At 41.8% G+C, this 12,117-nt stretch overlaps 1 protein-coding gene across 3 annotated transcripts in view; it reads right to left on the bottom strand.

Annotated features, from left to right (window-relative positions):
- The window catches only part of galnt7 (UDP-N-acetyl-alpha-D-galactosamine: polypeptide N-acetylgalactosaminyltransferase 7), a 35,268-nt gene that overhangs the window by 2,412 nt on the left and 20,739 nt on the right, over window positions 1-12,117 (bottom strand). For 2 of the 3 annotated variants that reach the window (XM_041966807.1, XM_041966809.1), the window contains exons 7-14: window positions 11,777-11,959; window positions 10,601-10,718; window positions 10,359-10,481; window positions 7,889-8,004; window positions 7,379-7,481; window positions 7,143-7,241; window positions 2,591-2,719; window positions 2,371-2,401 (exon numbers count right to left, since the gene is read on the bottom strand). In XM_041966807.1, the coding sequence (XP_041822741.1) occupies window positions 2,371-2,401; window positions 2,591-2,719; window positions 7,143-7,241; window positions 7,379-7,481; window positions 7,889-8,004; window positions 10,359-10,481; window positions 10,601-10,718; window positions 11,777-11,959 (902 nt within the window). The remainder of the gene's footprint in view (window positions 1-2,370; window positions 2,402-2,590; window positions 2,720-7,142; window positions 7,242-7,378; window positions 7,482-7,888; window positions 8,005-10,358; window positions 10,482-10,600; window positions 10,719-11,776; window positions 11,960-12,117) is intronic. The other variant, XM_041966808.1, reaches the window with a different exon arrangement.

Below are 12,117 nucleotides of genomic sequence, written 5' to 3'. Positions count from 1 at the left end.
TGCTAATCATCGGACACTGACATTGATATGTATAAACTCAGATAATCTTGGCTTGGCTACTTTAAAGAGTGCCCCAGAGTGGCCATACAGAGAGAAAAAAATTAGATATTTCTGACACCATTGTAGCCTATGTCAACCTTCTGCTCTGAAGTCGTATTAGGGCTACTTAAAAATAATGCAAATATTAATGGTCCATGGTTAATGAACATGATTTAACTTTGAATGTAACAGAGCAAACCCATAGACAACTGCTAAAATTCACTGAAGGTTTTAGAAAAGTTTTGAGAACATATGCACAGAGCTGGCAAATAGCTCTTCTTTAAAGGATAACTTTCGTTTTTTACAACCTGGACTTTATTTGTAGCATTAATTACGACCATTTAGACACCCAAACAACTTTGGTGGCATTTGGAGTCGTTTTGAAGAAATTAGCCCCAGAGGAGCGGCGCGTATATCCGTATAATGCGAGTTATCAGGGCACCCGTGCGTAGCCTCTATAAACGCATAATCTGCGGCGAAACTCGTTCATATTCCAATATTTTGTTAATATATGCTGGTGCTATTCCCCTCTGAGCCCGTGGTGGCATGTTATCAACATCCAGTGTCTCTAGACAACTACTTCTGACGTGGATGACGTCATTTTCGAGCGCCACGCGCTGCGAGCAGCCAGCCACAACACGGCTAACTCTGCGGCGGTCGGCTAGTTTAGCTGTAGTTCGCGACTGTTATTTTTCACAAAATGGATGAATATTTTTCCGACTCTGAGGTGGTGGACGATGACTTTGTTTACAATGGACGTCCTTACCGTTTTGAGCTAGAGCACACGGACAAAGAGCTCGTTGAAAGGAGGACGCGGAGGCAGAGAGAGGAACAGCTGACAACAGAGGAGGATGTGTCAATAAACGTCTGTATCACAACACTGGAGGCGACGTTTTTTCGTGTCCCTAAAGTGAACTGGAAGACCCAGCCAAAGCCTGCAGGACCAAATGGGCAACTTTCGATTGAGTAAGTAGCTTACACACATGCATAGATTGTTTATTTGCCTTGGTTTTGTTTGCCAGAAGTTTATCAGTGCGTGGAAATCCTCCAGTGTTGTGATCCAGACATTTATTGACACATTCAGACGCGTATCTCCTGGCCGCAAGTCCCACTCTAAGCAACAGAGGCATTCCTCCTCTGTTGACATCGATGAACATATCCTCCTCTGTTGTCATCGATGAACATATCCTCCTCTGTTGTCATCGATGAAAATTGTCCACAAGAACACCACCAGTTACCATCTACTCATGGACGCGCAGCAGTTTGTTGTTGTTTGGCCAGCTGTTCCTCTCTCTCTCGTCCTCCTTTCAACGAGCTCCTTGTCCGTGCACTCTAGCTCAAAACGGTAAGGACGTCCATCGTAAACAAAGTCATCGTCCACCACCTCAGAGTCGGAAAAATATTCATCCATTTTGTGAAAAATAACAGTCGCGAACTACAGCTAAACTAGCCGACCGCCGCAGAGCTAGCCGTGTTGTGGCTGGCTGCTCGCAGCGCGCGGCGCTCGAAAATGACATCATCCACGTCAGAAGTAGTTGTCTAGAGACACTGGATGTTGATAACATGCCACCACGGGCTCAGAGGGGAATAGCACCAGCATATATTAACAAAATATTGGAATATGAACGAGTTTCGCCGCAGATTATGTGTTTATAGAGGCTACGCACGGGTGCCCCGATAACTCGCATTATATGGATATACGCGCCGCACCTCTGGGGCTAATTTCTTCAAAACGACTCCAAATGCCACCAAAGTTGTTTGGGTGTCTAACTGGTCGTAATTAATGCTACAAATAAAGTCCAGGTTGTAAAAAACGAAAGTTATCCTTTAATTAGTGGATATGATTTGTGTGCATCTTTATACATGGTGGATACACTTAGCTTAAGAAGATTTAGACCTACATACCCTGGTTCTGTGTTGACAGCCTACCTGCATTCAAGGTAGTACCTATACTTCTTGTGTAGATGAATTAACCAAAAGGCGGGAACGAGTTGTATCTTGTGTGTTTAAGTCTCTGTAGATGTGAAAATATTCTGACTCCAGCACTGTTTCCCCTGCTATTTCTCTGAGGTTTGCCCTCCCTCTCACTCCTCTCCCTATTTGGTGAATTAAGAGTTTATTTCAGCCAATCCAGAATTCATGATGATTGTTGGAACAGTAAAAGATCAACAAAGAAGGCTTTGTAAAGTTTTATTTTGTTTTTGTCACATGTGAATGAAGTTAAGGCTTCCTAATCATCTTTCTACTAGTAATGATGATGGTCAGTGATGATGATGGATCTCTGTGTGAAAAATAGATGAAAACGGTTTTTAAAATATTACAAATATTTACCTGTTGGAACGTGAGTGAACCGATGGAGATCCTGGATAGACACAGAGAGCCAAACAGATAGAGTGGGTAAACTCTCAGTCATTCCAATAGACTCGTCTGTCTGAGACAGATCAGTGTGCTCTCATCCTTCCCTGTCTGCACACACTGGTGAGCAGGGCAAGCTTAAGTAAAAGAACAAGAACTGAAGATATTTGAGTGTGTGTGCATGTGTGCGTCTCACCTTGAAGTACTTCCACTCAGTGTGCTGGTTCTGTTCACAGTGTGTGATGATGACCGCCAAATTATCACCTCCTCTGGTCAAGCACTGGTCGTACTGCATCAACTGGTTAGCTTCATTGATACGGAACAACTACACACACGAAAACACACACGCACGCACACACAGACACACACACGCACACACAGACACACACACACACACACACACACACACACACACACACACACACACACACACTTTAAAGTCTGTCATATTTTGGCACAATTTGACCAAAACCTGGACCTGGACAACCTGGACCTGGACAACTGCATTCTTTCTATTTGTTAACATTATCAGGGGTCTCGTTGTAGTTCATTGATAGAGTAATTCATGCAATTATTCATATAGTTAAAAAGAGTTACATTTTTTTAAACTATATGAATAATTGCATGAAATAAGTGGTGTTCTGTTATTGGACCTCTGTGCTAGTCACAGTTTGTCCATAACGAACACCATGTTCAAGCATAAGGGTGCCCACAGTGCATGTGGCACCAGGACACCGTAGGCCTGATGTCAATGATCGACTTCGTGGTCGTGTTATTTGACATGTTGGACTCCGGCAGGGCTCCCCTTCGTCACCGGTTCTGTTTATTATTTTTATGGACAGAATTTCTAGGTGCAGCCAAGGGCCGGAGGGAGTCTGTTTTGGGGACCTCAGGATCTCATCTCTGCTTTTTGCGGATGGTGTTGTCCTGTTGGCTCCTTCGAATCAGGACCTCCAGCAAGTGTTGGGGCAGTTTGCAGCCGAGTGCGAAGCGGCTGGTATGAGAATCAGCACCTCCAAGTCCGAGGCCATGGTTCTCGACCGGAAAAGGGTGGCTTGTCCCCTCTGGGTTGAAGGAGAGCTCCTGCCTCAAGTGGAGGAGTTCAAGTATCTTGGGGTCTTGTTCACAAGTGAGGGAAGGATGGAGCGTGAGATTGACAGGCGGATCTGTGTGGCGGCAGCAGTAATGTGCTCGTTGTGCCAGTCCGTCGTGGTGAAGAAGGAGCTGAGCCGAAAGGCAAAGCTCTCGATTTACCAGTCAATCTACGTTCCTACCCTCACCTATGGTCATGAACTTTGGGTCATGACCGAAAGAACGAGATCTCGGATACAAGCGGCTGAAATGAGCTTCCTCCACAAGGTGGCGGGGCGCTCCCTTAGAGATAAGGTGAGGAGCTTTGTCACTTGGGAGGAGCTCAGTGTAGAGCCGCTGCTCCTCCATATCGAGAGGAGCCAGCTGAGGTGGCTCGGCCATCTATATCAGATGCCTCCTGGGAGGGTGTTCTGGGCATGCCCCACCGGGAAGAGGCCCTCCAGCGTGTCCTGGGAACGCCTCGGGTTCCCCCCGGAAGAGCTGGAGGAAGTGTCTGGGGAGAGGGAAGTCTGGGCTTCCCTGCTTAGACTGCTGCCCCTGCGACCCGGCCCCGGAAGAAGATGGATGGATGGAGTTACATATTGCAAATGTAAATCATTTGTTTATGGTGTTAGTTTAAAATATTGTGTGCAGTTACTAATACAGACCAAAAGGTGGCAGCAATGTTTTGTTAAGAGTTACAATGAAGAAGGAGAAGATGTATAAAAAAAAAAAAAAAAAAAAAAAAAAAAGCAAACAGGAAGTGCAATGCCATGCGTTTGTTAATGTAATATTGTGCAGTTGTTCAGTGAGAGGTTAAATGCAGAAAAATGATGTTCTTGTGGTCATTTTTTGTAGAAGTTGCAGGTAAGTCCCCAAGTCATACATTCTGGCTCCAGCTGCGAGAGAGCAATTATGATGATGCCATAGCAATGCTCAAGGAGAGATTTGGAAGAGAACATCTAGTTGTGAGTTCACACGTGACTAAACTGTTGAACTTGACTCCAGTTCAAAAATCTTCAGATATTGTTGCTCTAAGACATCTCTATGAGTGGGACATTCAAATTTGGAGCTTGGAATCACTGGGAGTGGTTTCAGATAAATATAGAGGATTGCTGTGCCCCATATTACTACAGATGATCCCAGACGATCTTGCTCCTGTCTATATATGCCAAACAGTTTTAGGACATGAACTGGAGATTTAAAAGATCATCACCTTCCTGCAGCAAGATGGAGACACCCCCTCACTGTGTGATAAAAGTGAACAAACTGAACTCCGAAGCAGTGCTCAAATGACACCCGATGCTCTCATCTCGTCAGCGGTTCGCCGCACAGTAAAGAAAAGTTCAGGAATGTAAAATACAGTTCTTGTACAAACATTACCTAATGGAATAAAGGGGAAGAGGATGGACATGCCAGGAGAGTTTGTCCTGGAGAAACAGGTAAAGGCACTGGGGTTGCTCATTGTGAGAATGACTCAACACTGAGAATGATTCCTGTTGTATTCAAAATTTCATCAACCTCATTTTTGCTTTCAGCTACAATCAGGAACCGCCTAACAAAAAAACAGCCAAGTCATCCACAGACTGTTAACACTCTGAATGACTCCCGGTATATCGATGACTATTGCCAGCTCAAGGGATGTGAAGACACCTATGAATTAGTGTGCAAAGGTGATCTTGTCTGCTGCTGGCATGAACTTCTGTATTCTGTAAGTGGTCAACAAATATCTCTGAAACTCTCGTTCACAAAAAAAAAAAAAGGAGAGCTGACAGCCAATGAGCAAGCTGAAGCTGAAAGACATTGAATTTTGGAGGCACAAAGGCAAGGTTCCCTGAGATAAGTGAAATGAAAGCAAGAGTGACATTCACAAAGACTCAAAAATCAGAGACCTGAAGCCATTCCTTGAGGAAAACGGTTTAGTCTGTGTGGGAGGGAGGCTGCAGTGGGAGACTGGTCCAATCATTGAACACAAGTTTGAGAAAAGTGATGTGACAGGGAGAGCTTCACTGAGCTTTCAGGACCTTTCAGCTTTACTGGCAGAGGTAGACAGCAGCAGTAAGACAAAGGAGATGGTGGTTGACTTCAGGAGGAGGACACTACCGCACCCACCAGTGAACATCCAGGGGGAGAACATTGAGACAGTGGACAGTTTCAAGTACCTGGGTGTTCACCTCAACAATAAACTGGACTGGTCCCACAACACTGACGCCCTGTACAAGAGGGGCCAGAGTCGCCTCCACCTCCTGAGGAGACTGAGGTCCTTCAGAGTGTGCAGACCTCTGCTTAGGACTTTTTATGACTCTGTAGTAGCCTCTGTTATCCTCTACGCTGTCGTCTGCTGGGCCCCCGGCAGCACATAGCGGGACAGAAAGAAACTAAACAAGCTGGTCAGGAGGGCCGGCTCTGTCCTGGGCTGCACACTGGACTCTGTGGAGGAGGTGGGTGAGAGGAGGCTGTTGGCCAAGCTCACAGCCATCATGGACAACAGCTCTCACTCACTGCACCGGACTATAGAGCAGCTCCTTCAGTGGCTTAATGAGGCATCCTCAGTGCAGTCCTTCATTCCCACTGTGAGTGCAGGTGACTCACTAGGGCCATGAACCTCGAAGTTCTTTCAGAGGCGACACACATTAGAAATAAAAGTCTTGAAGACGAATCTTCAGTTTATTGTCTTTCTTTACTAAAGCTTAAAATCAAAATTACATACAAAACAAAAGATGGATCCATAACTTCTAAATAATTATTTCTAGTGCGTTGTGTAGCCGGTCAAAAGACTGTGATGCTCCAATGGCTCGTGGCTTCTGTTCTGGCTCGCATCCTGACGGTTTTATATTAAACCAATGGCCAATCAAAAAGCATCACAACACTAATATCTAGGTAGAACTCAGTATTTCTAAATAAACTCCTATTATTACTACATGCATACAATTCTGTTATACAGTTCTTATATTTCTACATCAACTTATATTCTGTTAAAGTATAAATTAAGTATTCATTCTAAATATAAAATTTAAATCTAATAACATACATTTTCCATCAAAACATAAAAATGGCTCTAACACCCACCTCTGTCAGACTGTCCAATTCGAATGTATAGTAATTATGTGCAATAACCTCTGTTCCCTTGTGATTACCATCATCCAAATCCACTGCTACTCCAAATCCACTATTGCTGAGAGAAAAGCACTTTCTATTTTTTTTTTCTATTTTTTCTATGGTTGCCTATTTGCAGTGGTGTAATTTATTGTTCTTATTTGCACCTCCTAATGCTGTTTGCACCCCGCCTTGTGTGTTCTGAAGAGCTTCTGCACCAGTAAATTTCTCCAGTGTGAGATTAATAAAGTCTTATCTTAACTCCAGCCGAGAGGAACCGACCCAACGATGGAAATATTGCCAGCATCTTCTAAACAATTTCTGGACTCGCTGGTAAAGGCAGTATTTACTGAAACTAAGATCTGCACATACCAGACAAAAAAAAATACATCCTGTTGTAGTTAAATGGTAAATGGACTGTATTTATATAGCGCTTTTAGACCAAGACTTCTGAAGAATTCTCTGGCCAACGAGCTAATCAATGACCAAATCAAATCAGATCAAGACCACCCCAATGTGGACTAAATGGAGCTACAGGAGACAAAGCAACAAACCACATAAGAAAATGAGTGTTTCATTACCTGGTTGCCCCCCATTCTGTGGCAAGGTCCTATTTCCACATTGCCTCCATTGGTGTGTCCCATACTGTCAATACAGTAGCTCGTCTCAAAGCCCCGAATCTATCCACACATGGATAGGAAACACACACAACTTTATGGGACATGATAGAGCAAAAAATGCAAAAAACAGGTTATCTTACAACCATGAAAGAAACAGTAACTGAACATGCTGTGCTTGTATATGTGTGTTTGCATACCTCCCCCCATTCTACGTTTTTAGGAGGCAGAGGGTAGTGCAGTGGAATGTCATACGCTATTTCCTCCATAAACCACTTGAAGCTCTTGCATCGATGTTCCTCCCTGACAAAAAGGTGAGCCAACAAACAGTAAGCAACGGATTAAGAACCATTGAAATTATAGTTTTACTGTGAGCTGATAATATATACATTTCAGATCGAATTCTAAAAATAAAGGAAGGAAATGTCTCAAATTTTATCAATTTTCAAATGTTAAAAAACGTCTGTGTCTGTAAAGTTAAACTTGCGGCTGAAGACCTGCTTTTGCTTATGATCTCTCAATTTTGTCTCGCCAAAAAATCACATCATCACAAATCATCAAAATGTTATACTGTTTTCAATTGTATATTTTTTAAAAAGGATTAGGATCACATTCTCATTTATTTATGTCTTACACAGTGTCCCAACTTTTTTGGAATCGGGTAGTACCTATTACAAAGCATGCGTATTTTGTTATATGTATTGTTTTACCTGAAGCGTTTCAGTTCACTGATGTCTCCGTAGGCTAGAGTGAGAGTTTCAGGACGACTGGCATAGAAGTAATCCTTATATTCATCCCACCATACCTCCACCACGCGAACATAGTTCTACACACACACGCACGCACACACACAAAAAAAAATATTTTGAGTCACATGACATGAGAAATAGTTTTGCATTCGGAGCTATGATTATGATTTTATCTTCTGTAATAACTAAATAATTATATTTAGTAGGCATAATTAAGCATCATAATATACTGTAAAATATACAATGTTTTATGAAGTTTTTCTTCCTGACCTCTTACAGAGCAGACGCTTTTAATGCTCTTACATTCTTTTGCTGATATCACTGTTTTTTCTGCAAAAAGTTGTAGAAAATGTATTCAGTACTGTGTGAGCATGACGTCCAAACAGCTTAAGCCTTTTGCTGTGACTGTGTCTGAAAACACGGATCACGATGGAGACGACGTGGCAAATCTGCAAGCTGCACAGAGTGCAAGCAATTGAAACTGACTGCGAGAATTGCAAAGCTTAAAAAAAATACTGAAACTCTGCATCAAAAACATGAGAATGAGCACGTCATTGACTGTAGCAGCGTCTGTATAAGGTGCTGAAAATTGACAGACTTTTATTATTTATTTATTTATTTATTTATTTCTATCAGCTGTAGAGCATTCTATCACGGACTTGGCTGATAAACTGCCCTGGATCTGTCCCAGCACTTCTGGATCATCTGTGTACTAGAGAAAAAAATCTTATTTTTCTGCACAGTTTGTGTGTAATGGCATTGACATGGGTGAATTTAAATTGTCTGAATGTCTTACTGACATGCATGATGATTACACTGTATAGGCCAGGAACATATTCCTTACTGTTTATGCAAGACTGCCACTGAGAGTAACTTCTCCATCTCATGTGTTTACCATGTACTTGCAGCATTTTTAAAGCAAGTGTTCGACAGCTTTTCAAGTAATTTCATGACGATTATAAATACATCTTCACAGATGCCTTCAAAGAGCTGCTGTATAACCATTGCTATAGAAACCCGACTTAGAAGGTAATGCACTCAACCACAATAGGCCGATATCCAACCTTCCATTCATCAGTAAGATAATAGAAAAGCACAGTCAATTTCAGGCCAAATTTACTAATTTCTTAAAGAGTAAATAACATCCTGGAGGAATGTCATTCAGGCTTTAGAACATAACAGAGCACTGAAAATTTCTTACTAAAATAATCAGCTACCTCAGACTAAACTCTGAGCTCTGAGCAAAACAAGGTCTCAATTCTTTTCATCTTAGCCCTAAGTGCAGCATTTGATACAACTGACCATCATATCTTAATCATCATAAAAAGTTGGTTGGTGTTTTTGACGATGTGTTAAACTGGTTTAAAAGACACATCAAAGGCAGAAAGTGTTACATCGGTCTTGGAAAACGTGTCTGAGCACTATACATGCTGCGACTTGGTGACATCATTAGAGAGAACAATGTATGTTTCCATATAGTTATGGAATATGGATGAAACACAACTGTACATCTATACTGAACCAAATGATGCTGCAGCTATAGACACCATTGCAAACTGTCTTCTGAATAAATGGGTGAAAAAACGAAAAACAGAAAAAAAAACAATGTCACCAACACCAAGAGGTTAGAGCACATTAGTCCAGTTTTAGCTGCACTGCATTGGCTTCATTTTCAATTCAACATTTCCAATTGATTTTAAGGTGTTCCTCCTTGTATCACAGTGTTCTTGAAGGCAAATAGTGAACAAGGGATTTAACGATGTAGCTTCATTGCTATATCCCTTGTTCACTACTTGCCTTCAAGAACACTGTGATCATCTGCTGCTGGTTTATTGGAGGTTCCCAGCAACAACTGAAAGAAAATTGGTGATTGGTGAAAGAAGAATGTGCACACCTCAAGCAGACTTTAGACCAGGCGCAAACATGCTTTCCTACTAGGGTAGTCAGGGGGTGATGTAATAAAATGGAGACAAAAAGTAAGGTGAGAGATGGAATGTAATTACAAAACATTGTATGTTTAGTGTGATTGCCAGTTTTACTGATCTTGTAATTTTATGCATATACACAGAGATGTGTAAAATGTCAATCAGAGGGGCGTTCTTCTAAACATAACATTGACTAATTACTTTTTGTGGTCAACGTTACATTGGTATAATCATTTTTTTTCTGTTTATGATCTTTTCATTTTACCCTATATTGTGTAGCTCTCTGAGAAGTCTGTTTTGATATGAGTGCTATAAACTAAATCACTGATTACCTTGAACAAGATTAATAAAACAGAACCATGCTTACATAAAGCTTTGAAATCTGCTAAAGAATGCCATGCATGTCATGCATTTTTCAGTCTTTGTGTGTACAGAGTTGTAGTCCTCACTCTACAGAGAGTTTTATGCATCTGGCTCCTGGTATTTCAAAGCATGAGATATTGTACCTTGAGAGTGGGTGACGATCCAACATGTGCAGGTGGAGGATTGCCTTGCCATCCCTGAAGTCTGTAGATATGGCCGACTCGAGAACACGGTACAAAGAGTAGCTGGCCACCACACTGCCAGATCTACATTAAAACATAGAAATTTTGAAAAACCAGAGGCGAATACCACTGTAAACCCTTTTAAATGATGTGTGTGAGGCCATCAGCCCCATTGTGTATAAACTGGACTTCTTCATGTCTACCTTGTATGATATTTCAAAATTCTCTCCTCCCCATATCTGCAGCCCTGGGTCATACAAACCCAGCTCAAAGAAGAAGTCTCTCTCTATAGCAAACAGACCACCCGCCATAGCTGGAGACCTACAGGTATAGAGACAGACATACACATCCACAAACAGACATACAGGCACATACTCAAACAGGTGCATCAGTGTGTAGCTCAACACTATTCTTCACATTAAAAGTTATTCTGTTTTTCAGGTATCTGTGAAAACAATTAATCACATCATCTATTCTATTCAGCTGAGTCTGAAAATCAGACATGAAACAGGTTAATTTCTGTCCAAACATTAGCATCTACATCACCTTAACAGTCAGATAGTCAGTTACTGTACTAACAATGAGAATACAGAGAGATCAAAGATCAACGTGACAAACAAAGTCTAAGATAAATGAGAAATGAGAGAAAGCAAAGCTGAGAAAAAAAAGACAGGAAGACATGATTAATGACAAGTGAATGGGGGAGGGTGAGGGTGCCCCATTCCTAACCCGTTTCACACCAGAAGCTCTCCAGTAGACCCAACACTGACTCATCACTCCCACGGCTTTCAAATTAAGACCCAGTCATTTCTCACCAAAGGCAATGCTATTGTTGTCATAGTCTTAGTCCTTGTAATTCAAGTGGGCTAAAAAAAAGGTAGGTTCATAGAAAAACAAGAAATTATTTGCTAAATTGGCCTTAAAAACATCAGAAACTCACAGTAGGAGTAGAAGCAGTCAATCCCACTAAATTAAACACACAGGGCCAGCAACACATTGCAGTGAAACACCAATAGCAGAAACATTAAAGCACAGAGGAAGTCAGTGGACAGGACAATAGTAAGCTACTCCCCCTCCACATCACATTTAGTTGATTAATTGTTATATGTAGCAAAGATTAAATTCATTATTATGTTTTCAAAATACAAATACCTCAAGAGTTGGTGGTACCCATACACCCTGCTCTTAATAATTCTTTTTGAGGTTAATTTAGGCAGTTCTACTGAGGTGAGGTGGTTTTCAGTTTTGACCACTTGGTTTAAGATTAGCATTTCTTCAAATTAGCTGAGGTAGTAATGTCAAGCACATCATTAAAATTTTTCATGGTTATTTGGGGTCTTTTGTGTTGACACTATCCAGATCAGTCAGGTTTTCTGTACCTATATGGCTCAGTCTGAGTTTTTCTGAACTTTTTTTCTCCGTCTCCAAGAGGAACTCTCTTCCAGAGCATACTCCAATCCCAGGCTCCTCTAGCAAATCCGTCCTTGTCTCCTCCACCCTGGGGCTCGATGGTGAACTTCTGGCCATGGATGGAGTCAATCAGAGGCACCGTACACACCGTTCTGACAGAGTGGGGGTGGGGCCATGCACACAAGATACATGGGGGGAGTAGGTGTAGGGGTGGTGTACATGCAGAAAAAAAAAAGAAAAAACAAACAAAGAAACAAAACAAAACAGGCAAATATAGACAGCGATGTCAGTGAAAACACAAAGACATGGA

This window comes from Chelmon rostratus, chromosome 3, assembly GCF_017976325.1.
Source record: "Chelmon rostratus isolate fCheRos1 chromosome 3, fCheRos1.pri, whole genome shotgun sequence".
Classification (NCBI taxonomy): Eukaryota; Metazoa; Chordata; class Actinopteri; order Chaetodontiformes; family Chaetodontidae; genus Chelmon; species Chelmon rostratus.
Note: the sequence above shows the minus strand (reverse complement) of the source record. Positions and strands in the feature narration are given on the sequence as shown.